Source organism: Taudactylus pleione, unplaced genomic scaffold, assembly GCF_031769625.1.
Source record: "Taudactylus pleione unplaced genomic scaffold, aTauple2 ptg001314l, whole genome shotgun sequence".
Classification (NCBI taxonomy): Eukaryota; Metazoa; Chordata; class Amphibia; order Anura; family Myobatrachidae; genus Taudactylus; species Taudactylus pleione.
Window position 1 is genome coordinate 2,299,097 of NW_028285714.1, and position 25,541 is coordinate 2,324,637.

The 25,541-nt window shown below is 41.1% G+C and overlaps 1 protein-coding gene across 1 annotated transcript; it reads right to left on the reverse strand.

Annotated features, from left to right (window-relative positions):
• Window positions 1-244: 244 nt before the first annotated feature.
• On the reverse strand, window positions 245-24,602 carry LOC148443205 (glutamate dehydrogenase, mitochondrial). Its single transcript, XM_088463045.1, has 13 exons — window positions 24,094-24,602; window positions 20,740-20,820; window positions 15,811-15,866; window positions 14,085-14,148; window positions 10,521-10,615; window positions 8,997-9,176; window positions 5,893-6,030; window positions 4,377-4,514; window positions 4,219-4,299; window positions 2,987-3,110; window positions 2,812-2,903; window positions 1,825-1,887; window positions 245-1,498 (listed from the first exon to the last, which is right to left on the reverse strand). Exons 1-13 carry the CDS (start codon window positions 24,485-24,487, stop codon window positions 1,379-1,381), a joined length of 1,626 nt encoding a protein of 541 aa, XP_088319171.1. The 5' UTR covers window positions 24,488-24,602; the 3' UTR covers window positions 245-1,378.
• Window positions 24,603-25,541: the final 939 nt, after the last annotated feature.

The window sequence follows — 25,541 nt, forward strand, 5'->3', positions numbered from 1 at the left end:
ATAAAGCTTAGGGGCTGCGACAAGGTGACCCGACTCCGGCCGGGCACCAACTAAAACTGAGGTGCCTGTGGTCGGGGGCGGGGTATAGAGAACGACGGACCCAGGTGCATCCTGGGAGCAGTGAAAGCTTTAACTGCGTGGTGCCAGTGGATCCAGATCCAGCTATACCCCAAGGTCAACCAATTTAACAATAGTAGCAGTACCAATTTGTATGGAGAAAAAAAAAAAATGAAGACAATACAGATTTTGTAAAGGAGGACTTTTAATATATAGTATTTGTTCATCTGTCATGCTATTACAAAATTCTATAAGTCTGTGACAAGCATCTTTGGAACTACAGTGGCAGTACATTGTAAAAATTGTTCAAATAAATGCAAGGCCTCAGGGCTAAAAAAAATATCCAGAGAAGTAGTCTTATTTAGGCAAGTGATTTGGTCGCTTACGGAAAAGTAAAGACTATGCAACTTGAAAGGCTATGACTGCTACAAATGCAAAATAAGAATTATTGCGACCATACTAAATACTTTAAAAAAATGAATGGTAACAAAATATAAAAGCTTCAAACTGCTGTAAAGTTATCCTCAGAATAATTTTACTGCAGAGGGGCAGATGCATCAACAGCCCGCAATGGCCTAGCATTCAGCACAGGGTTGTTAAAAAAAACAAAAAAAAAACACAAGTTGCATTTTAATGTGATGGGGACTATTATAGTAATTCAGAACAGTCTGAAACAATTAAAAAAAAATAAAAAATCTATTACAGCAGCAGTAGGTTAAAAAGAATAAGTGGCCAGCAGAGATTAATGTGCAAACAAGTCATTGAAAGACTCTCCTGAAACACTTTTGTGATATGCAAGGTTTTCACCCAAGTGATCTGTCAAAATAAACACTTGCAGTTCCATATGGCACAGGGGAAAAAAAAAAGAAAAAAAAGTTTGCCCTGATAAAAGGACACTGAAAAAGCTAAATGCTTTGGAGATTAGCAGGTTTAAAACCAACCATTTCCTGATTTGACCAATTGTCAGACCAAGTGGTACATGTAATCATTTCATTGCAGTAGATTTACCCCAACTTCCTGATCAGCCCCAGGGAGAGCCTAATTATGCCAAGAGCATATTAACAGTCCAATCGTGTGCCAACAAGCTCTTTGGAAGGCCACTAAATGTAATCTTCATGTGACTTTCCTATGGGTTTAAGATATTTTGTTTTATACACCAGTGGCGTAATGTTTGCATAACAAAGAAAATGGACGGAAGCATTCTGAAGTACGGTCCTCTATGAGGAAAACAATTGTAGTCTTGGTTATATGTAAACGTATATATGATATGTTTCTGATGAGGGTGAAGGATGGCCAGATGACCACCCAGCAGGTTACTCATTTAGGTGAAGGTCAGCCCAGCCTCATTGTATACTTTGAAGACTTTCTCAATGGCGTTCACATAGGCAGCAGTTCTGAGGTCCAAGCCCAGGTTGTACTTCATTGCAGTGCGCATGATTTGCTGCAATATAAACAAGTGTTACAATGTCTCATCTTTTCATAATAATCCAGATTAGATTTTTAGACAATATGTAACAGGTCAATTTTAAGCAAAAGCAATTACAATGTCCTATGTATACCTAGTATCCTTAGTATTGTAGCACTTTCTGCAAGCTGCAGGTGTCAGTGTTGTGACTGTCGGGTAGAACGGAATACTGACAGAAGGCCAATAAGCCACTCCCTCACATTACAACTGTAAACTGACTAGATGCTGACCATTGTTTAACTTCTCCACTGTGCAGAAACATTTTAAAGTTAATATGAAGTAAGTAACATGTGAAAGCTTACTCTTGCTGAACGTTCCATGGTGTATGCCAAACCAGAGTGGACAATATCTTTTTCAGAAGCACCCTGTCAAGAGAAGGAACAAGTTTACTATTCACTGACCTTGTGGAAGTTGGATCACCATAGCGCAAAAAACAAAACAAAAAAAAAAAAAACTCCATTTAACAACTGGAGAAATCATCATTATATAATGCAGTATGTAACCTATACTATAGCTTAATTGCACACATGTGTAAGCAAAAAACCAAAGCCACAATAAGTAAAGCCTTTTTTCCCTTTAAAGCCTAAATTATATGCTAGAATGGAAACTTTTAAACACTTAGCTATTGGGTTTATTGCAATATGTACAGTCTTCTCCAAATAAAGATTCTGGACTATATAGAGACATTCACAATTTGTAGAGCATCATGTTAAAAATGTTTCAAAAGGCAGCGTTCAACGCTGGTTCTAGTACATTTCATTATCAGCTATTTATATAGCACACATTCTGCAGCGCCTTTTGGCCATTCACATCAGTCCCTGCCCCAGTGGAGCTTACAATCTATGTTCCCTGCCACATGTACACACGTAAATTTTTGTATTGGGTGCCAATTAACCATCCAGTATATTTTTGGATAGTGGGAGGAAATGCATGTAAAACAGAGAATATACAAACTGCACACAGTTAGGTCATGGGTTGGATTCCTATTATGACCCTCAGTGCTGTGAGGCAGTAGTGCTAATGTGCTGCCCCACATAAGACCACTACACAAGTGCCAATGATGAACACATTAAGGGAGATAAAGAAATGGATTTTTAAACACCATACTAACGCCTTAATGTTTGTATTTAGAATACCTTACAGCATATGCCAACATATTGTTCTCATCATTCGCCATGTAGGGATTCTGACATGTGTACAGTGAGACCATCCCTACAAAACCACTGCCAGCAGCAAATAAGATTCCAGAGAGCATTCATCTGTCAGTTTGGTACTGAACAGTCACTTACAGATATTCTAGCCTGGAACTCTGCAGTTGGCACCACTGGGATAGCTCCACCATGTTTTCCGAACTTTCTTTCCAAGCTCTCCTGGACAGACACTAAGTTAAAGAGAATTAGTCAATGAAACAGAGATGGGAGAGGTGGAGAAGGGTGGAGGGGAAGAAGATTTCTCTATACATACTGAGTAAATGGTAGTTCGAATCCCGTTCATATTTGAAGGTTAACCGCCCATAGCTCACATGATTGAGGTTTTTCAGCCACTCAAAATAAGATACTGTTACACCACCAGCATTCAAATACAAGTCCTACAGAATAATAAAGAACAAGATTCCAGTACTGCAGTCAGTTTATATACACAAGATACTTACTCAGGCTACAATTACTAAGAACCACCTATCTCAAAAGCTAGGCTGTTACATGAAAGTGATGTAAAAATCATGAATCCAAAAAAAAAAATTAAAAATTAAATTTGCAGTTTCAAATTGTCTGTGGAGTGGAGGGTGCTCGAGGTATGGCTAATGTAATTTATCATCTCCTTCGAGAAACAGATTGCCGGAGATGGAATGTAAGTTCAACTAGCTGCGTAATAAGTGCTGGGCCTTCAATTTATAGCAAGGACTGTAAATGCTCAAACCTATGAATACACCAATACTACCAAATCAGATGGTTTAATTTCCTTTGGTGTCTGGGATCTCGGTAAATGTCAATTGTACAACAAGCAGTAGCTAGGCAAAGTTTGAAAGAAAAAAAAAAAAAAAAATCAATCAACCAGCACACAGGAAGAAATCACTTTGAAAACTAGACCAAGCTTGTGATCTTGCATTTACATGTAATATCTTGTGTGTTGGGCAATAAGATATGCCCTCATTAATAAATCACAGGTCACAACTAATTTGCATTGTACAGACCTGCTTGAATGACAGCAGGTAAGAGGGGGCTTAGCAGGTATAGACTAATAGTGTAAAAAAATAAAAAAATTTTACTTGAGACCAGACATTATAAAGTTTGGTCAAAAGGTAAAAATTCAGCATGTTACAGCTATTAACTGCACTAAGATATCTATAAAGGAAAATAGTGAATACCATATTTAAAAGGCATTTCCAATTAATGCCTTATACCATGAATTTCTATAAGAGGCTCCCCTTGTTCAATTAGCAAGATCAGAATTACAGCTGTACACTTTTAACTTAAAGTCTAGACTGGAAGCTTAAGGGTCTTGGAAGCTAATGACATTTTATGATGTAATGTCACATTGAGAACGCATATGGAGGTTCTTAAGACCATTCTAAACATTACTACAAAAGCTAAAACCAGTTAAAATCATGTACACAAAAAAAAAAAAAAAAAAAAAAAAAAAAAAAGAATTGATAGATTGGTTTGTAGATTTTTTATGTCCACAGTAAAATTACTTACAGGAATGACCATCATATTTCTCTCAAGGAAGATTTTATCAGCTTCAGGAGTAGTAGGACCATTAGCCCCTTCTGCAATAATCTGAGAAAAATAGAATATTTTAAGACAGACATTCTGTATAAATCAGTTCTTATAATGGAGTCTTATATTTAATATACCTTTGCCTTTATCCGGTGTGCATTGGACTTTGTCAGTTGTTTCTCACTGGCTGCTGGGATAAGAATGTCACAATCCGCCTCAAGAATGTTCCCATCATATGCCTGGGCTTTTGGGAACCCAACAATTGTCCCATGTTGCTGTTAAAGATAATGAACTAATCAGATTTTACCCACGTTTTAACAATGATAGCTGCACATAATTCCTTCATGTGGAATCAGAACAGGCTCCAGTTAAAATTAAAGCCGTAATTGTCAGCCAATTCAGTTTTGTTCATACCAAGCAATCTGCTCATTCTCATGATATTCAAAATATTTTAAAAGCAGTTTAAAGATACTTCACCAATACATAGCTGTACTTACAAAAGCCCAAAGCATTAGGTAAAGCCAACAAACCAAAATCAATTAGATGTATTCTGCCTGCCTAACATGTCACCATTTGCTAGATACACCATAGCAGAGCATAAACACATCTACTTTAAATAACCATTATGCCCATGCCTACATTGTTTTCCTGACAGATCCAAAGACAAGCTTCAGATATAAACAAAGACACTCTACAAGAGTACACACTTTGGGCCTGATTCAGACCCACTCGCGAGCGGCTGTCCGCTCACAAGTGGGTCGATGGTCTGCACAGCGCATGCGCACGACGGAGGGAGCTCAGTCGTGCGCATGCGCAAGACGCGACGAGTGAAGGCCTTTCCTTCGCTCGTAGTGTCTGATCAAAGGGGGCGTGCTGTCGATGTGGATTGACAGCACGCCCCCTTTGGTGGGCGTGCCTCCCAGACGGAGGCGTTCCCAAGGGAACGCCTACCGTCAGAAGTCGGCCCCACTGACGAGCCAAAATCACTCCTGGCCTTGCGGTTGAGAAACTCAACCGCAGGCTTCTGCTCGCAGTGGCGATGGTCGCGATGGTCAAGACCATCGCGACCATCATCCTGCACGCTCTTATATGCTGTGGGTGGTGACCCACAGCTATACGAGCGTCCAGGAGGATGCTCCATATTTATGGAGGTGGGCCCTGATTCAGAGCGAGCGCTCTGGTCAGATCGTCCGGCTCTGAATCAGGGCCTTTGGCTCTTTTCTGTTAGAAACATATAATTGAGTGCTAGCTTGACAAACAGATGAAATGTTACGAGTTTAATTGACATTATGCAAAGCATACAGCTGGTATACCAATCCAGCCCCCCTCCCCTTACTGGTGTGAAGATTCTCAGCAACAAATACTTGGACCATAATTTTAGCAGCTTTGAAGTTCACTCCATATACAATAATTCTCAATCGTACTTTAGAGGACATTGATTCAATTCGGAGCTATATTATAGATGTGTCCCCAGAAAGGTCTTGGAATGCTTGTAATGATAGCACATTGTAAAAATCGCTAATTTTACATCAAACCCCACATAGGGGAGTGCCATAAAAATAAGCAGTTTTAGGCTGCCACAAGTGTCTGCAATAAGAACAGATGCACATCACAACTGCTTATTAAAATATTTGAAAAAAAAAAAAAACTCACGAGTTTATAGTCTTCAAGCTCTTTAGGGTCAATACCATCTGGATTCCAAATCGTTCCATCTATTTCTCCAATGCCAACACACTTGGCACCAAAACGATGAAGATAACGCATAGAATGTAGACCCACATTACCAAAGCCCTGTGGAGTATGCAAATTAGTTACAAAAAAATAAATAAAAGCCAACTGCTCAGTTTATTTTGTAAACTGCCCTCAGCTACATGTTGTATTGCTAGTAAATAAAAAAAAAATAAAAAAGTAAAGGTGCGTACACACCGGGCGATTAAAGTGGACAACTATCGTCCATTTTTAACATCAAAATGACGACACGCATTCCCACGTGTCGTTCATCGAGTAAACATGCAGGCCAACCTGACGATGGCGTCAGGTTGCTGCATGTTGGGGAATGGGGAAGAGAGCCCGGCGCTGAACGATATCGTTAATGATATCGTTCAGCAGGTGTGCTCAATGTCATGAACGACACTGAGCACACCCTGCCGGGGACACACTAGACGATATCGCTCAGGGAGCATATCGTCTAGTGTGTATGCACCTTTACATTATATGAGCCAGGCCAGACTTCTGGTTTTCATGGCTTACACTACCATAATAGAATACATTGCCAGACGTTAAGGACCAAGCGGTCAACTTTAGTAATAAGCATTACATAATACCGCATATTGCAGGGATAATGGTTCACCACTGCAATTTACCACAAGAGACCCAGAAAAAACAAAACCTCCACTTGGTTAAAGCTTGTGCAGCTAACTTCCATGCCTGCACAAAGCAAGTGGATCAAGTAAAGCCTCTATGGTCCCTGTTGATCGGTATAGCCAACACCTGAAACGACATTGGCTACCACAGCTTTTTGCCACTTGTTAAATTAACTAAGGCAATTTGTTTTAACCACTTGGTAAGTTTAAAAAAAGTTAATGTACTTTCTCTCAAAACGGCAGAGAAAAAAGGCTCATCTCAGCTTCATAATAAGACCCTAGTGTATAATGTTACACAGTGCCTTGCCAAAGTATTCACCCCCTTTGCATTTTTCATGTTTTGTTGCCTCACAACCTGGAATTAAAATGGATTGTTTGAAGGTGTGCATCATTTCCTTCACAGAACATGCCTACAAATGTGAATGTGTGTTTTTTTTATTTTGTGAATCAAACATCTAGGACAACATAAGTCAACTTCAGCGTGCATAACTATTCACCTACCTAAAGTCAGTACTTTGTCGAGCCACCTTTTGCGGCAATTATAGCTGCATGTCGCTTTGGATAAGTCTCTATGATCTTGCCACATCTTGCCCCTGGAATTTTAGCCCATTCTTAAAAGCAAAACTGCTCCAGCTCCTTCATGTTCGATGGTTTCAGCTTATGAACAGCAATCTTCAAGTCTGACCACAGATTCTCTATTGCAGGGGTTCCCAACCTCGGTCCTCAAGGCACACTAACAGTCCATGTTTTAAGGACAGCCACACTTGAGCACAGGTGACTCAATTCGTACTTCAGTTATTTTGATTTAACCTCCTGTGCTGAAACATGGATATCACTAAAACCAGGACTGTTAGTGTGCCTTGAGGACCGTGGTTGGGAATCACTGCTCTATTGGATTGAAATCTGGGCTTTGACTAGACCATTCCAACACATTTAAATGTTTCCCCTTAAACCACTCAAGTGTTGCTTTAGCAGTATGCTTCGGGTAATTGTCCTGCTGGAAGGTGAACCTCCGTCCCAGTCTCAAATCACAGGCAGACAAACAGGTTTTGCTCAAGAATATCCTGTATTTAGCACCATCCATCTTTCCCTCGGCTTGAATCAGTTTCCCAGTCCCTGCAACTGAAAAACATCCCCACAGCATGATGCTGCCACCACCATGTTTCACTGTGGGGATGGTGTTCTTGGGGCGATTGGATGTGTTGGGTTTGCATCAGACAGTTTTCCTTGGTGGCCAAAAAGTTCAATTTTAGTCTCATCTGACCAGTGCGCATTCCTCCATACATTTAGGGAGTCGCCCACATGCCTTTTGACAAACTCAAATCGTGTATTCTTATTTTTATCACTAAGTAATGGCTTTTTTCTGGCCACTCTTCCATAAAGCCCAGCTCTATGGAGTGTACGGCTTATTGTGATCACATGCACAGATACACCAGTCTCTGCTGTGGAACTCTGCAGCTCCTTCAGGGTTACCTTTGGTCTCTGTGCTGCCTCTCTGGTCAATGCCCTCCTTGCCCAGTCTGAGTTTTGGTGGACGGCCCTCTCTTGGCAGGTTTGTTGTGGTACCATGTTCTTTCCATTTGATGATGGATTTGATGGTGCTCCGGGGGATCATTAAAGAATTGAATATATTTCTTTTTTTATAACCCAACCCAGAATTGCACTTCTCAACAACTTTGTCCCTGACTTGTTTGCAGAGCTCCTTGGTCTTCATGGTGTGATGCCTCTTGCTTAGTGGTGTTGCAGCCTCTGGGGCCTTTCAGAAAAGGTGTGTTTATACTGACAGATCAAGTGACACACAGATTTCACACAGGTGGACTTCATTTCACTAATTATGTAACTTCTGAAGGTAATTGGTTGCACCAGAACTTTTGAGGGGCTTCATAGCAAAGGGGGTGATTACATATGCACATGCCAATTTTCAGAATTGTATTTATTAAGATTCTTTTTTATACATATTTTTCTCATTTCACTTCACCAAATTAGACTATTTTGTGCAGATCCATCACATAAAATTCAGATAAAAAAAAAATATAAATTTAATTACAGGTTGTAATGTAACAAAAAAGGGAAAAAGGCCAAGGGGGGGGTGAATACTTTTGCAAGGCACTGTATATGCTAGTAGATGTGAGGTAACTGGTACATCTTGTAAAATGTAGTTCTAGTGGAGAGATTAGGCTGAGGCACACATCAGCACAAGTGTTTAAAGGCAAATATGGTGAACCCTACCCTGTCAAAGACAGGTGTGAATGGGTATTAAGGCAAGCAGCACTGGAATATGCTCAACAGGAAGATATAGGACTGTACATTGGACAGTGTTATGTACTGTAAGTGAGGGAGCACTGTGTTTAGTGTTTAAAATACTGAAACAAAAATCCAGAATTCTCAATTTACCTGAATAGCAAATGTTTTATCACCAAACCCTGGTGTCATTCCCAATTGGCTCATATACGAAGCCTCATTGATGAAGTTCTCAATGCCATGGAAGACCCCACGACCAGTAGCAGACACACGTCCATGGATGCCTCCTTGGCTAATAGGCTTTCCAGTAACACATGCATGTGCATTGATATCCTGTAAGTAGTGTGAAATTGTTTAAAAATTTGTCACATTTTAGTCTCCAAAAGAGCTGTACAAAAACCTTCACATGCACAACATACAGAACACTACTGTTAAATGCCTAAAATATACAGAGGGAAAAACAAAGCAGTTACTAGCATTGTACAAACACCCTCATTGTAAAAGTATAGTTAAGACACCGCTTTATAGCCACCAAAAACCTGTCTCCATCTCTGCAATATGCAGCTGCTTTCTGGAGCCATTTATGAAAGTTACCTTGTAGTGACAGTGGCTCCAATAAGCACCTGTCCCGGCAAAGAGTGAAAAATGATAGCTTACAATACACTGCTGGATTCAGACCCGGCCTAACTATTGTCAGTCACCAGGTCACATATGTGCACAGTATAGGCCAAAGAGGGAGAGCTACAAAGGAAGATATTCTGTTGCTAGTTCCTTCATGCTACACGTGTTTCCCAGCTTCAGTCCTGGTTTTAATGGTAGCTATACTTGAGCACAGGTGACTTCATTAGTGCCTCAGTTAACTTTATTTAACCATTTGCGCTCAAGCTTGGATATCCTCAAAACCAGGACCGCATTCCCAACCTTAGTCCTCAGGCACACTTGGTGCCAAATAAAAAATATGATTGGTTAAGAGAAGCTCACCACCATTTATATGTACCCTATTTTTAAACTCACATTTCTGAACTTTGCAGCCAACATTTAAAGCAGGGACCAACAATGTTCAACCATTCAATATAAACTTCTAACATTTGATTGAGAAATAGTTTACTGGTCCTGGAAAATCTTGTTAGATGATTTAAGTAATTAATGTATCCTAGACTGATTAAAGCAGCTATTCCTGGGCACTTTGCCAGTGGAATAATGTAGAAGAATCACAACCATCTAGGATGTCAGACAAGATGTAGCTTTTATGTTTAACCATGTATTTTGTTTTCAAGCAATTCATGTTTCACTACTGTAGAAATCACTGCATCCATTGCATACTAAGGTTAGAAAGTATTAACCACATTCTGAATGCAGCAAAGATCTTCGGTCAAACAAACTTTGATAATTAGAAGGAGCATTGACCTCAGAAGATAATGCTCTAAGTCCATAAACAAACCAGATCTAACATCCTTCCCACAACTCCCCAACTTGCAGATGCAGGCAGCCTAACCTTTGTGTCACATACTACATGGATACCAAACCATAATCACACCCACAAGCCAAGCACAGCCTTCAATACTCCATGCTCATATCCAAGAATGATAAGTGTATAGAATTGTCAGACTGGAGCAGAACACCGCTTCACAGAAACAGAAGTTGTCTGTACCATGAATAAGCTGCATAAAAACTCACGGTGTGTCCAATTGTGTTGGCATACGTGTCTGCTATCCATGACATCTCCCTCTCCCCAGTACTCATATCCGGTGCAGGGACATCAATACCGGGTCCTATGTGAAAGAAAGGCAATCATTTAAGTTGTATTAATATCTAAAGACCTCAATTCACATTAAGCCAAGGTGAACCAGGCCTTAGAATCTGGCATTTGTTTTATGGCTTCAATTTGCATGCTTAAAGCCCATTACAAGGCATCATAAAGTTACATTTTCTATTGAGCCTCACTAGAACAGTGGTTCTGAAGTCAGGTCCTCAAGTACCACCAACAGGTCATACTTGTGTATTTCTTTAATCATGCACCGAAGAGTAGATATATGGATGCGGGAACAGTAATTATACCAATTCCAGACAGCAAGCCTGGGATATCTTGAATGTTGAGACCCACTGCACTAAAATATACCATGTATGGATTTAGGTGTTGTGGTACATTGTAGTTCATGTCAAACTCAACTATTGTTGAAATTAGCCTGATATTTAATTGACATTAACAATAACTTACTGTAATTTACCACAGCCAGCACCCAGTCCCATGTACAGATGGGTCCACATACACATTTGTTCAAATAGCACCAAATAGCCCTATTTAGTGCGGAGCGTCTGACTATTCCAAAATATGCATCCTAGGGTGGGTACACAGACGATATGTCATCCAATCCTGCGGATTAGAGCAACATATTGTACACAAGATCGTGCGCTCCTGCCCGCCATCGTTGTAGTCACATCTACAGCAAATAGGACGCTCAGTCGGCATGCTCCTGGATGTGGCCACTGAACGATATGTTGCACGCTATATCGTTCTGTGTGTATGGGCGACCAATGTATTACTACAAGGGTCGGCAAAGATAATCTGATGTGTACCCCAGTTATCGCTAATGCAACAAAAGGTACACCATCTACTGGTGTTGACATTTTAAGTACTACTGTGGGCAACTAAGTGCTAATCAGTTTACAAAAGGCCCGATAACCGTGACCACGCTATGCACCGTGTAACTTTATGCTTAATCTGCAATTTACTATTAAAACAATTTAGAATGGCACTAAGCTAGTGCGCCTGGTACACTGAACGACTTTGTATGTCATTATGATGCAAATAAGACACAAAACTAACAAGTTCAGGTATAGCTACCAATTTCTTTCATCTATTTATCCAGCAAAGTAATTAAACATCGTAAAATAGCAGGTCTAACATGGAAGCATGGGAACAGTAAAATAAAGAAAACCACAAGCAGCTCTAAATGGTAAGCAATAGTGTCTTATCAGCTTTCAACATGTCTGCCAAGGTTGGTGTTTGTCATTTAAAACGTGGAAGGCACAGGTGAAAGTTGGATATTGTGTATTATAAGGAAATTGGGCAAAAAGAGAATGGTCTCTCGGGGAGAGGAGTGGCTGAAAGGCAGACCTGGTTTAAAGATGGTGAGGCAGTAAGAGTTTTTCATTTGTACTTGAGGGTCTAACTAATTTTACAAATGATTTATTAAGAAATCTAATGTATTTCTATAACAAGACAAACCTTTGGGGATTAGGTCAATAATCCAGACAATCAGATATAGGGCATGACCCTTGCCCCAAGGGTCTTAGACCACAATTTCACCAACATAAAAAGGAAGTCAATGGATAACGTGCAGTATTTCTGGGACCAAAGGGTGCCTAATATAAAAGATAGGATTTTTCCTTGATAGTTTACAGCTATTTTAGCAAGTCTAATGGATGAGCAACCATCTCACCCAACTGACAAGACTCCCTAATCTTGCTCCAAAGCCAGTTCAAACTACACCGCTGCCGGATGGGAAGATGTAATGCCATAAAGGAGAGATGGCACCTTCCCAGGACATTGCTGCTCAAATGATGTGCATTTGTGGAGCCTGGGTGATTTGTTTTGGGGCTGAATGAAGCTGTAAATCTTAACATAACACTGCAGCACAGTGGAGATGATATCCCCTATGTACCAGTAATAAAGCCATAAAGGATAATTGTCCACGATAGGAAAAAACCAAATCAATTACCAAGATGACCCATGAATCTGAATAGGCAAAAGCAGCCTAAAAAAGGAAATTAAAAAAGTGTTCATGGGGAGGGGGGGGGGGGGGGACATTTACAGTAGTTTTTTCCAGATTAAAAAAAAAAAAAAAGAGTGAATCATGGGGTACACAGAGGCTGGGCTCAGGCTTTTACTTTGGCTTCCCAGAGCTTTAACCTCTTGGTCTATCCACTTTGTTTATTTAACACACCCTAGACTGGTCTGGCAGGACACTATGTGGCTCGGTTGAGTGGTGTAGTAGAGTCTTTCAAAGATGGCGAGACCCAACTCGTAAGTTGTAGCCTTGGAGAGACATCCTCTATTTCCTGGTTTCTTACCTTGTAAAATACAACGAAAGCAAAAAGGACTGAATAGAATAAAGAGCATTGGGACATTGATTGACAATGTCTGAAATAGGTACATTAGCTGAGAAAAATATTCACCTTTACAGAATTCATTCTACCAAACTAAGAAAGGGAATCCATTCTGCTAGACCTTCCTAAACTTGTTTAATAGAGGGTGCAATTAGCATGGAAATGTGCTTGTAATACTCGATGACAGATACAGGATACAGCTAAAAAAATAACAGGGGAACCATAATTGATTTCTGAAAGATTTGTTGTGCAAGGAGGTATTTGTTGCTGTTAACCTTGCATGCCAGACCCCAGATTGTAAGCTCCTAGGAGCAGAGTCCACCTCCTAACTGTCTTCTCACAGCCTTCTTCTCTAGCACTTCTATGACAGCCTTCACCTTCAGAGCTGTACTGTGTATGGAGAATTGTGTTGCTAATTGTTACTTGTGTTCTGTTTATATTTTGGTTACTGTATTGTAATGTTCTGTGTACCCTTTACTGTATGTACGGCGCTGCGGACCACTCGTGGCGCCCTATAAATAAAATGTAATTGTAATAATAATAAGTATGCTATGTAGAGGGGTGTTTTTTTTCTTTGAGGGGGCAGACAGCATTTCATCAGCAAATAAGAACTTTAATTAATTTGATCCCTCTATTGTCTGGATTTACCCTATCCATCCATCAACTCTCTCCACTAATGGATTTACTGCTATTTTCATTGTTTATTCAGATACATTTTATGATTATGTCTTAATTATTTGCAGAGCCTGAAGAAACAGAATGGCTGATAACATGCAAATGCAATATGAACTGGTCTGACAGCAACAGTGACAATTTCAGCCAGATGAGAAGGACAGAGACCACCAACTGGACCTACAATAAATATGCAGGTTATGTGGTATAGACAAGGTATAGAAGTCCAAAGATAACCATTTTCTAAATTAGAATTTAATAGCCAGTGAACCAGTCCTATTAATATTGGTAATTGAACATTGTTGTGCTGGGGGAGACAGTCAGTAGGGAGGTAACTTTAAAGAATTAAGATCATATACTTGAAACCTTTTTTTAAGGATTAGATTTTATTAAACATTTAATGCGACTCAAAGTGCAAAATACCAGGACCATTTATTGTTACATATAGCACTAACTTACCAATAAAACCTTTCTTTGCAAGCTCTATAGTAAACCGTCTTGTTATCTTTTCAAGTTCTGCATCCTATTTCAGAGAAATATAAACAAACAAAGTTAACCTACAGGGAATAGACTGCACACTTGAAAATGATTTACATGAAGTCTTATCTGGGCTAAACATGGTCCCACACATGGAGTTCATATGACTCGGTGCAATGCCTATACTCAGTAGGTAATACTGTTCCCCTGTCATACAGGTTTCAGCAAGAAACCCATGAGGCACCTAATGTCATATCAGATATGCAATAAAGGCATTACACCATGTCCCCTCGAGAATAAACTTTGCAGTGGTTTTTAAAAGCCAGGAAAGAGGGGAGTAGTAATAGTGCTCTAGCCCACCCCCCCCCCCCCCCCCCTCCAGCCATATTGGCACCCACAGACTCAGGGGCCACACACTAAACAGCTTGCAAAAGATGCAAAGTTGTTAACGATTTCCCTTGAACTCTCCCCCACACTCCAGGACACAATGTGGTGCGTAAAGTGTCCAATCTGACCAATGATCCATCGTGTGTCCTTAATGATTTCCAGTGAGTCATGTACAAGTTTGCCAGATCTTGCCTGCTGTAGGCAAGTTCTGAAGATACGACAAATGACCCGCGGGTACACGCATCTTTATAGTCCGTGAACACTTCAGATTTGCTCATATTATGCACAATTTGTAGCTCTGATGCGTCGAAATCGGGCAAATTGTGCAGAAAATAGTCTAGTGTGTGGCCAGCTTTACAGTGTATGATTTCCCCCATCTTGGCACCTCCACCATACAGAAACCTCATCCTGACATTGTGATATACCTAAAAAGAAAATCCTGTCAATCAGTGTGTTAACTTAGATTTCCCACACCTTGGCATCAATATCAGGGTACACTTGTTTGATTGGGTAGGTGGTCTATTTTTTAAAATAGCATGCCTTGTTAAACTACCATATATTCCTACACATTAAGTATTTTATTTGGGGTTCGAGAGGTGAATTAATGTTGAAGTAAAAACCAGTTTTGTGACAAAAAGAAAAAAAAAAAAAAAAAAAAGACCCATTTTGGGTAGGCTGCCTTTGCCTTATGAGCAGAAATGTAATTTCAGGGAACTTTGAGTCATCAGAAAAAGAAAAAAAAAAGGCATACTGGCCGGGGGTGATTCAATTCAGCGCAATGTTGATCAGTCCCAGGAAGGAGTTCCCAGAGCTATTCTATTGACCTCACTGTTAAGTCCAACTATAGGATTGCTGCTCACACCATCCTGAGGTGCAAGCAGAAATCAGATTTAAAATGCAGGCGGCGATTCAGTTTTCCCAGCTTATTGCAGCACTAACAGCCTCGCTGCTTGTGCTTTAGTCGGATTATGCCAGTTACTGCGACTAAACACCCAGCTTAAGGTGCAGAAACCAGAATTTTTCAACTTAAGTGGTCCTAGTCAAACTTAACAGCACAGTCAATTGAATAGCTCCGGGAACTCGTTCCTGGGGCTATTCAACGGCAAGCTGAAGTGATTCACCCCCCATGTGTGGGTACTGCTTAAATAACTTTGAATAGCCCTGTTGGAATATGACCATCCCAAAAAGTGGCAAAATAGGTTATGTAGATAAGAGGTTAAACAATTCAATTCTACTCCATGTTGATTTAAACAGAAACAGGGCAAGCAGGATAATCGTGAAAAACATGCATATACATATAGCAAGGCCAAAACAGACTTACTGAGTAATTCTTAGTGTTGATTTTCACACCAGCTTTGGCTCCACCAAAGGGTACATCTAAAAGAGTGTTTGGCAAATTTAAAGACAGTAGAATTAAAGATTCAAGGAAAATAAAGTATAATCGCAGCTTTTCCTTCCCATGAGAAAACAAGCTTAGACAATAGCCAACCTACTGAAAGGTTGTCCACTACATTTTCATGCGATGAATCAGATTAAAAAAATAAAATAAAATAAATCCTAGGACCAAACTTTGTAAATACATACATGGCAGCCTTTACGCGACTTAGCATATTTCCAAGACCTCTGAGCCAAAATCAAATGTCAGTAAACAGTCATTTTGAAAGTAAATACCACTACTGCAGTTTAAGTACCAGTGACTAGACAAGGCTACATATGAAGTCCACTGATAAACATCCAATGCCCACCCACTGCAAGGATCCTCTACAAGCATCCTTTAGATACTTTTGATACAATAAATTGACCCTGCAGGCAGTTATAAGTAATATTTAGCCAGCACAATTGGTGCCAATAACTGCATATTCCCAAGTAATGACCCACTCTAATATTAATATGAGATTATGTTTACTAACAGCAAAAACTAATGAGTGCAACAAGACATTACATACCCAATGTTCTACTGTATACATCCCACATATACCAAAACAAAATTATTAATTGTGCCCAAAATAACATTCTGCAATGCCCAAAGCACACAGTGACCATAACAAACCATGTACCCAATGAAGAGTACCCAGCAGTATAGATATGGTGAGGCTTTTCTGATTGGAGATTGCCAAGTGTATAATATTCTGGAGACTTGTACATGAACAAGTATGGTATGACTGTGTTTTTAATATACTGGCCATTTGTTGGGTTTGTAATACATATCCTGTACATAAACTGCAGACCTCAGATTTATATCCAATGTGATCATATCTGTACTTTGTGTAACCGTCTAATCACGGGTAGGCTGTGGTGAGTTTGGGGCAATACAAAACCCCTTCTGCAGCTGACTGGTTAGTATGTGCTGTCACATGAAGGATTTCTTCACATAATTAGTACTCCCAAATATCCACTTTTAGCACTAAAGAAAAGCTAAAATGGAAAACTGAGGGAACTGCTTGTCATGGAACAATATGCAAAAGCTGTCCCGTGTAAATACTTGCAGCTGAAAACTGAGGGATTCTGTCTATACCCTTAAATTTAACAATTAGAAAGAAAAAGCGTCTGCATTAGTATAAACACAGATTCCCAAAAGCCATTACTAAATATATTAACTGTACAAAGATGAGACTGAACTGGAGTTTAACACATAAATATACTTGGTAGCATACATGAAAACCACATATGCAACTTGCAACAATGTGTAACCTTACTTCAGTTGCCTCAGCACTGTAGATCTTAATATATTAATGGTACATAAATAGCATAAGTTCTGTGAATATATCCAAAACTAATGTCTTTTCAATTTCATATTGATAAATCTCAGATGAATAAAACATCAGGAATATGTTCAGTCTGTAAAAAGGTTGAAAAATTAGGAGCAATATTCCCCAGTCCATAGAATGGGCAATAGTGGTAGATAGCACTGCAAATAGGAGTAAATCATTTCCCAACAGCCCACAGGCTGTTTCTTAATCGGCAGTGCGTCTCATGTACCTGCGGGCAGCGTCTCCTCTAAAGGCTGTGCTGTTTAATGCCACTCCCGGCTGTGTCCCTTTGGAGTGCACAAGATGCTGCGACACACAGCTCACTGCACCCGGCTAGTACTCCTCACTGACAAGGTCAACGTGCAAGTACGCAGGAACAGTGATGCTCTCCTCTGGGCAGCAGAAAACAATCGTCGCTGGTGTCTGCAGCTAAGCAATCCCAATTACTGTGGTTGTCAGTGACTCACAGTCCATACAAAAGTAGCAGGAGGCAAGGTAAAAGGATTAGGCTGCGGTATACAGTGCAATAGCACCCTTTACAAGTTTCTCCCCTCTCACAGGGTTTTTTTTTTTTTATTGTGCACTCCAAAGAGACAGCCCTGAGTGGCATTAAACAGCGCAGCCCAGAGAGGATACGCTACCCAGAGGTATAGGAGATGCACTGCCGGTAATTTTTTACAGACTTAACATATTCCTGATGTTTTATTCATCGCATGAGACTTATCAATAGGTAACTGAACATTTGTTTTGGAAATTGACAGAACTAATGCTATTTATGTGCCATTAATATATTAAGATCTACAGTGCTGAGGCAACTGAAGTAAGGTTACACACACTGTTGCAAGTTCATATGTGGTTTTTTTCATGTATGCTACCAAGTATATTTTATGTATTGAACTGCAGTTCAATCTTCTCTTTCTACAATTAAATTTGTATTTAGCAACAGCTTTTGAGAATCTCTGGTCATGCAATCATCACCCAAAACAATCCACTAGTACAGAGCAGCTCAAGTACCAACAGAATGGAGAAAAATAGGCCGGCGTTTTGAACACCTGTCTTGCAAAGAAGTATAAAAATTAATTTAGTCCAGTATGTATGCAAATCACCATTTCAATCGCGATGTAGATTCAAGGGAGCTGGCAGGGTACATCTGCATGGCGAAGGTGTGAGAGCTGCTGAGAAGGGGGAGTGGCATGTTCTTGTGACACCCCCCAATCTGTCACACTTGGGGCGTGCCCAGCACTTATGGAGGTGCTGGGCTTCCCCCAAGCTCTCCCTTCATGATGAATTGATATCGTGCGCATGCCTGCAGGTGGGGAAGGCTCAGGGGCAAGCTGTTTTAGCGGGACACCTCTAAAAGGGTAGGGCACATTTTTCCCTTTCAAAATCAGGCAGGGTGCAGTGCACCGCTAAAACAGCCTAGCGGGAACACTATGATGTTCACCAGCATTCAGTGCTCCAACTTTCTACCCACCTTCTTCGCAAATGTTATTCCGTTGACTATTGTGGTACATTTCTGGATTGCACTAAGTGCCAAAGAGTACATAGAAAGATTATTGGAATATATTTTCAAAAGTTTAGCCAATTGTACCCCATAGACTATGTTTATTACAGTTTACTAGAAAAAGAAGCCTTATGTTTGATAAGTTAGACTAAAAAGTAGAAAGTTATTCCTGGTGAAATAAAGGTCTAAAACAATCTAGTATGTTATATAGCGAACTAAAATATGGTTGATATAAAAAAAAAAAAAAAAACAGTAATTTCATTGCATTTAAAAGGAAAAAGTAAACAGGCAATCAAAGCTAAAAAATAAACATACATATGCTCCTCTGAACTGTGCAACAAGTCCAAGCAAAAAAGGACCCCAGAATAGTCTTAAGCTGGCCACACACTAGACCAACTTACATCCAACCAGCCAACTTGTTGATTGGTTGGAATGAAAATCTGGTAAGGAATGAAAGCAAATGACAATCAGCAATTTGCTCCCAAACGCCGGAAAATGGACAAAACTGTTTGAACAAATTGTTCAGATCAAACATTTAACAAACTTGTCTGACTGCCATTTTCATCTGTTTTCTGGCATTTAGGAGCAAATTGCTGATCATTTACTCCCAATTCCTTACCAGATTTTCATTCCAACCAAACAACAAGTTGGCTGGTTGGATGCAAGTTGCTCTAGTGTGTGGCCAGCTTTAGGCTGCATATACACCTATAGATAGGTCAAATATATAATAGAAATTTTCTTTCAAACACTGTAGAGTGGACCAGATTTTCCTTCTCACCAGACAGATTTCTATAGGCGTGTACGCAGCATTAGGGGGGCCATACATTACATTGACAATTTCCGACAGATCGGAAAGAAATCATCCCGTGAGTCGTTCATCACATCTTTTGGTCAGCCCTACGTGACACTCAATCTGAGGATCTACTTAACGATTTTTACCACATTGTGCAGTGTGTACGCTCTACAGAACGATCAGGCAATATGTTATTATATAGCTAACTAACCAGATGATGCACGATATATCGTTCCATTGTTCGTAAGATTGCACAGTGTGTATACACTATATCGTTTGTCCGAGAGTTCAAGGGAAATAGTTGACAATATCACATCGTCTAATGCAAGGGTAGCCAACCTCGGTCCTCGAGAGTTACCAATAGTTCACATTTTCCAGGTCAGCCAGCAGGTGCACAGGTGTATGCATTACTCACTAACATTTGAAAAGATCCACAGGTGAAGCTAATTATTTCACTTGTGATTCTGTGAGACCTGGAAAATATGCACTGTTGGTAGCTCACAAGGACCAGGGTTGGCTACCCCTGGTCTAATGTGTACCCAGCTATACACTACAGATCTTTCAGGAAAGATATTCACCAATCTTGAAAGATTCATCATTTTTACTAGTGTGTCAGAAGATCAGCTAATCATTACCATACATTAGCAATCTACAGCCCTGATTGGGCGGTGAAATCCAGCATGTAGGACAACCTGATTTAGTGTAACACATACATTAGATTTTTTTTTCCCCAATCATCTGAGAAATGGGGAATTGTCCCAATCTATTGATGTATGGGGGCCTTTAGGTGAACCAATGTCCAGAGCAAATAAAGTGCAATTAATTACCATCCAGAGAGTTCCCAGTTAGCATGAAGTATGGTCAGCTGGGTGTAGCCAGTTTGTTTCCTTTAGCAAACAGTTGTATATTTTAGCTTTGACTGCCTTTTACATTTCCTTAAATGGAATTACATTACTTATCAAACCATATCTTAGTTCACTATAACATCAGTGCTGTTGTATCAATTTTTTATATTGCTTACCTGTGGCTTTTTAGAGATTTATACAGTTGCTCTTAACGCCCTTGAGAGCACAGTTAGTGGAATCTTTTTGCATTTGTTGTTCACCATTATGTCTAAAACTAAGTCAGTCTGACCATGAAGAGGTGAAAATCCTCTACAGTGATTTAGTTAATGCTTAAGCAAACTGAATGAAAAACCCTTACCTACTACTGCACATTTGTAGGTCATTAAAGATGCCAAGGCTTTCACTTCATCAACACTGACATCCGTACTGTAACGAATACCTAAACAGAAAATAGGAAAGACAAGTTAGAGGGCAAATGGGTTTCACAAAGCTTTCTGCTGTCTGGCTCCCTGCTCATTGGGCTATTCATCTTAATTTGATAAAGCAGAAAATAATAACACCAGTGTCTGACTAACTGTACTTTAAACTTAAATTGCACTTCACAGCAGAGATTATATGTGCCTGATGTTTGGTTTCAAAAAGGTTTTTATTATGACAACCTCTCTAAAAACCCAGAGCCAAAAACTGCAGACAAACTCAAGATTGCCAAGAGCCACCCTCAAACCATGTCAGACATTCATTTTAGAGGAAAAAAAAAAGGAAGCGTGAGGAAACGAATGACTCACTACTTTGTTAGTTTTTCAACAGTAAAATATTCCATTGGATCTAAGCCAAAAAGCTTGCTGAATTCAATTAAGTTACATTTAGGGGAGCTTTACCATTTTGCTTTTTTTTTTTTTTTACAGAAAAAAAAAATTAATTGGCAAGAACATGAAAGAATCCCTACCATAAAAATGGAAGTTCACACTTTTCAACTAATGTTGCCCATACATGGTACGATTTTTTACCAGATATGGACAGTTTTGACGGGTTGTACAGACCAATCATATGAAAATAGGTGTTTTTTATGTGTGTTCTGCGACCCCGATGCGCGTCCCCGCCGTCCTCTAGTTGGATCGCAGATCAGATGGTTTTGCAGAGAGATCTACAATCTTTTGATTACAATGTTATTCGATCATAGGATACGATGCATAGAAGTGTAATGATCAATCGTACAACATTTGACCACATCGTATGAAGAATTTCAAGGGCAATTGTACAACACATCTTACAAACTTTGAATCGCACAGTGTATGGGGCCCTAAGAAATTTATATACTTTCTTTAATGTTAATCTCAATCAATTGAACCTCGAATTGAGTCAATGTATTTGTTTAATTTTTAACAGACAACTACAACTTTATCACTCACTTTAAGATATAGTGTCCAGATAGGAAGCGAATCAGGTCAAAAAGCATAGTCTAAAACTGGGTACACCATACAATAGTGCTACCCAGCAATGCGGCAAGCGATGTAACACTAAGCCATGCGAGTTACAAACTGCACGAGCCGGTGTATGACTACGCAAAGTACTAACTATACTGCGACGTACATTGCGTTCTCACGTATGAAATGCATGGGGAATGGGACGATACAATAAATGGTCGGCCGTAAATATAAGATGTGTACAATATATTGTTCCCAACAGAGTCAGGACAATATATCGTACAATATATTGTATAGTGTGTACCCAGCTTAAGTCGCTGCAAGTGATGTGTGGATTGGTGAAGCCATGCATGAGACATTGTTACAGAAACTAGGAATGCCTTTTCAGATTTTTGACCTGTGCCAGTTGCCATCAGGACACAGTACTGAAAATGTGGTAAGAGACTCAGCTGTCTAATGCAGTCAGGAAAAAATATTTACTTTTTGACAGACCTGCAGTGGAAGGCCATATTTTACCTTGACAATTCACATATGCAATTCTAAATCGTAGTTGTAGCAATGCAATATAAACCGATTGCACAGCAAGTTAACAGCCAGATATCACTGCTGGTGTAGTGGCAAACATTGCTGCTTCCCACCGCTGCTACTTTGGGTCTAAATGAAAGAGTCCCCATCTGTGCATTGAATTTAGACTAGATACACTGGGGCATACTCTGATAAGAGCAAAAAATTAAAAGTCTCTTAAAGCACTGTGGCACTACATAGGAATTTAATATCGCTGCTACAAGAATAGGGGCAGAATACCTTATGTCCACCAAAATGCTCAAATGCATTGAAACAACTGGTATTAACCATTAAATAACTCACCCTACCTTGTAGCAATGGGAGGAAGAAAACTTTTGTTTCATGTGAAATGGTCACGTTAAGAGTTCAGGTGATGAAACAGCCATGTCCCAGCACACTAGTAAAACCCATCTTGTCACATACCAAAGCATAATGCACTGGTGTACCCAAATCTGCCCACAACTTATTCTGTGTTTCCGTCCCATTAATATGTGGCCATTTTGTAAATGCCTGCACACTGCCCTAAGGTACATTCATTTCATGTCAAGTGGACCAACTTTAGAGATCATCCCCACCTGCTGATTGTGCACTGCTGAGCCATTGACAGTTGCACCCACCTTCACTTTGAGTGCCATAGTTTAGCTGCTATTCCATATTGTGAACTAGTATTTTCCCAAAGTTAGACAGACATATGCCAAACTTAACGTAAAAGGTTATCAAAATTGGAGAGGACAGGTGGGAACCCCTGGTCCGCACATCATGGAACGACCAAGACACTGTGGCTGCTTCAGGCTGAGATGAACAGGAGATTGACTTATTGCTGGAGTCTCTGGAAACTATATAGCCTTATAAGACGCTCTACACAAACAGTGGGGAACAGTTACCTTCCCGCTGGATTACTCATGCCATGCATGTGGGCATGATCGTCCAAAATGAGGGCTTGACAAAATGTGCAGGGGCTTCAAAATCAGATATGTCCAGCAAACGAGAGTCATACCTGCCAATCATGCTCCTAGGAGTAAGAAGGCTTCTAGAATGACCGTGTCCTTTAGTCCCAAAAGACAAGATACTGGGTAATGTAGGTCTTCCGGTGTTTGGCACAGTTAAATCTGTGGTTAATTAACCCAAACAGATGCATAGGTAAGTGTGGAGGCAGTTAGTCATGCCCTCCACCACAAGATAACAATGTTGTTGATTGTTCCAATCAATAGTAAGGAGCTATAAGCAAATTCAAATCAGAAATTAAAATTTGGCAAGAATGAGGTTATTACAAGAAGCAGAGAAAATCCAGAAAGACAAAAGGCAACAGCAAGCACAGCCTACGGGGTCCAATGCACCTTCGGTTACCCTTCACAGCACAAATGCTGCATGGTGAGGGGACATTGCTAGTGGGGGCACTTACAAAGACCCATGCATCCTATATGGCTGTCCCAGCCTGCATTACACACACAGCGTGACCATGACAGCCGGGCAGCGCCGTGTCAGTCAGTAATGGCCATGTCAGTGTGCGGGGACACGGAGGCAGAGTTACACGTATGCTTGGGGCAGAGCACAAAGGAGGGAGAAGGACTAAGTAAAGTCACTGGAGCACCCCCCTAGTAAGTGCCGGGAGAGCATGTAGCCCCGTGCCGGGACACAGCTGGGGATCACTGGTGTGACAGCGCCGGGCTGCAGAGCTGACTATCTGCAGCGCCGGGTACAGCAGAGCAGGGTCACCCACTCACCTCCCTTGCAGGGCGTGCGGTGCTGGCTGTGCTGGGCCCGGTAGCCCTCGATCACCTCCCAGTCGCCGTTATCCCGCTTGATGGGGAAGCTGACGCTCAGGACGTGGTTGCAGGGCTTGATAATGCGCAGGATCCCCTTCACCCGCTTCCGCTTCTGCTCCTCCGTCTCCCGGGTGCGCAGGTCCTCCACCAGCTTGTCCTCCACAATGCCGGCGCCCCGGTCGAAGAATCCCTCCACCATCTTGAAGAAGTTCGGGTCGTCCTCCCGGTCCACAGCCTGGCTGTAGCGGCGGAGGAGAGAGGAGGAGGCGGTGGCCGGCAGGGCTGTGTCGGCTGCGCAGGAGACTAGGACCCCGCCGCTCCGGGACACGAGCTCCCCCAGATAGCGGTACATGGCTGCGGGCAGGCTGAGGCTAGGAACCGGGAGCGCAGGATAGGAGGGAGGGAAGCGAGGCCGGGGCAGCAGCTGCCTATATATAGGGTGTGCGCGCGGCGCTGAGCGCGAGATCAGGCACGGGGAAGGCGCGTGCACGTCACACTGCCGCCCGCACTGCGCAGCCGCAGACCAGGCCCCTCACACACGCACACATAGCTAGGGTGTGTGCTTTCAGGGTTTTTTTTAACATCAGTAGTAGTAGTAGTAATAGTAGTAATACTCCTGTGTCCCAGCAAACAGCAGCCAAGTTTGTTTATTCTGTAAGCGTCAACGTTTACAGTAAACGGTGACGCTTGCAGAATAAACAAACAGCCGGCCACACTACTTTATAGATATATACTACAGTACAGTGTATTAGATATTATAACTTGGCTGCTGTTTGCTGGGACATCGGAGTATTACTACTACTGATGTTAAAAAAAACCCTGAAAGCTCGCATCCTAGCGGTATGTGTTACTCCAATTTTGGACAAAATGGAGGACACAAGGGTATTACAATTAGGGGTACATTGCCAGTGATTCCTGCAATGTGCTGTTACAAATTATGTTGGCACACTGGCAATAGCCCCCTTAGGGAGAGCTTTATCAAGGCTTGGAGAAAGATAAAAGGTTGGGATCATAGGTGTGCACGGGTGCCGCTTCGGCACTTCCTCCTCTGCCGGGTCATGGACAACCCTGTCCACACCTCCCAACGGGACATAGACTACTCAACTGGACGGCCAGGTGAGTCCAGGTGGGAAGTGTATGTCCCAGGGGGAGGGGGAACGGGGTAATCTATGACCTGACAGAGGAGGAAGTGCCGAAGCGGCTCCCCCGGTGCCGGCACCTGCGCACGCCTATGGTGGGGATGCATGACTTATCGCATTTTGGATGAAATGCACTCCGCCACTTATAGCATGCATAGCAGCGTTTATGAACGCAGTATGCATGTAGCTTTAAGCAAAGGACAGCTCTACCAGTCAGAACTGTCCTTTGCAGTGGGGTTTTCTGGGGTTATGAATTAAGAGTCCTAA

What these genes read in the sequence shown, in the direction of transcription:
- LOC148443205 (XM_088463045.1), bottom strand. Translation starts at nt 24,487, where the DNA reads ATGTACCGCTATCTGGGGGAGCTCGTGTCCCGGAGCGGCGGGGTCCTA. An exon ending in TCAACACTAAGAATTACTCA is followed by an intron (nt 14,149 to 15,810) that starts GTAAGTCTGTTT and finishes TCTCTGAAATAG; the next exon opens with GATGCAGAACTTGAAAAGAT. An exon ending in AGCTTGAAGACTATAAACTC is followed by an intron (nt 4,515 to 5,892) that starts GTGAGTTTTTTT and finishes TATCTTTAACAG; the next exon opens with CAACATGGGACAATTGTTGG.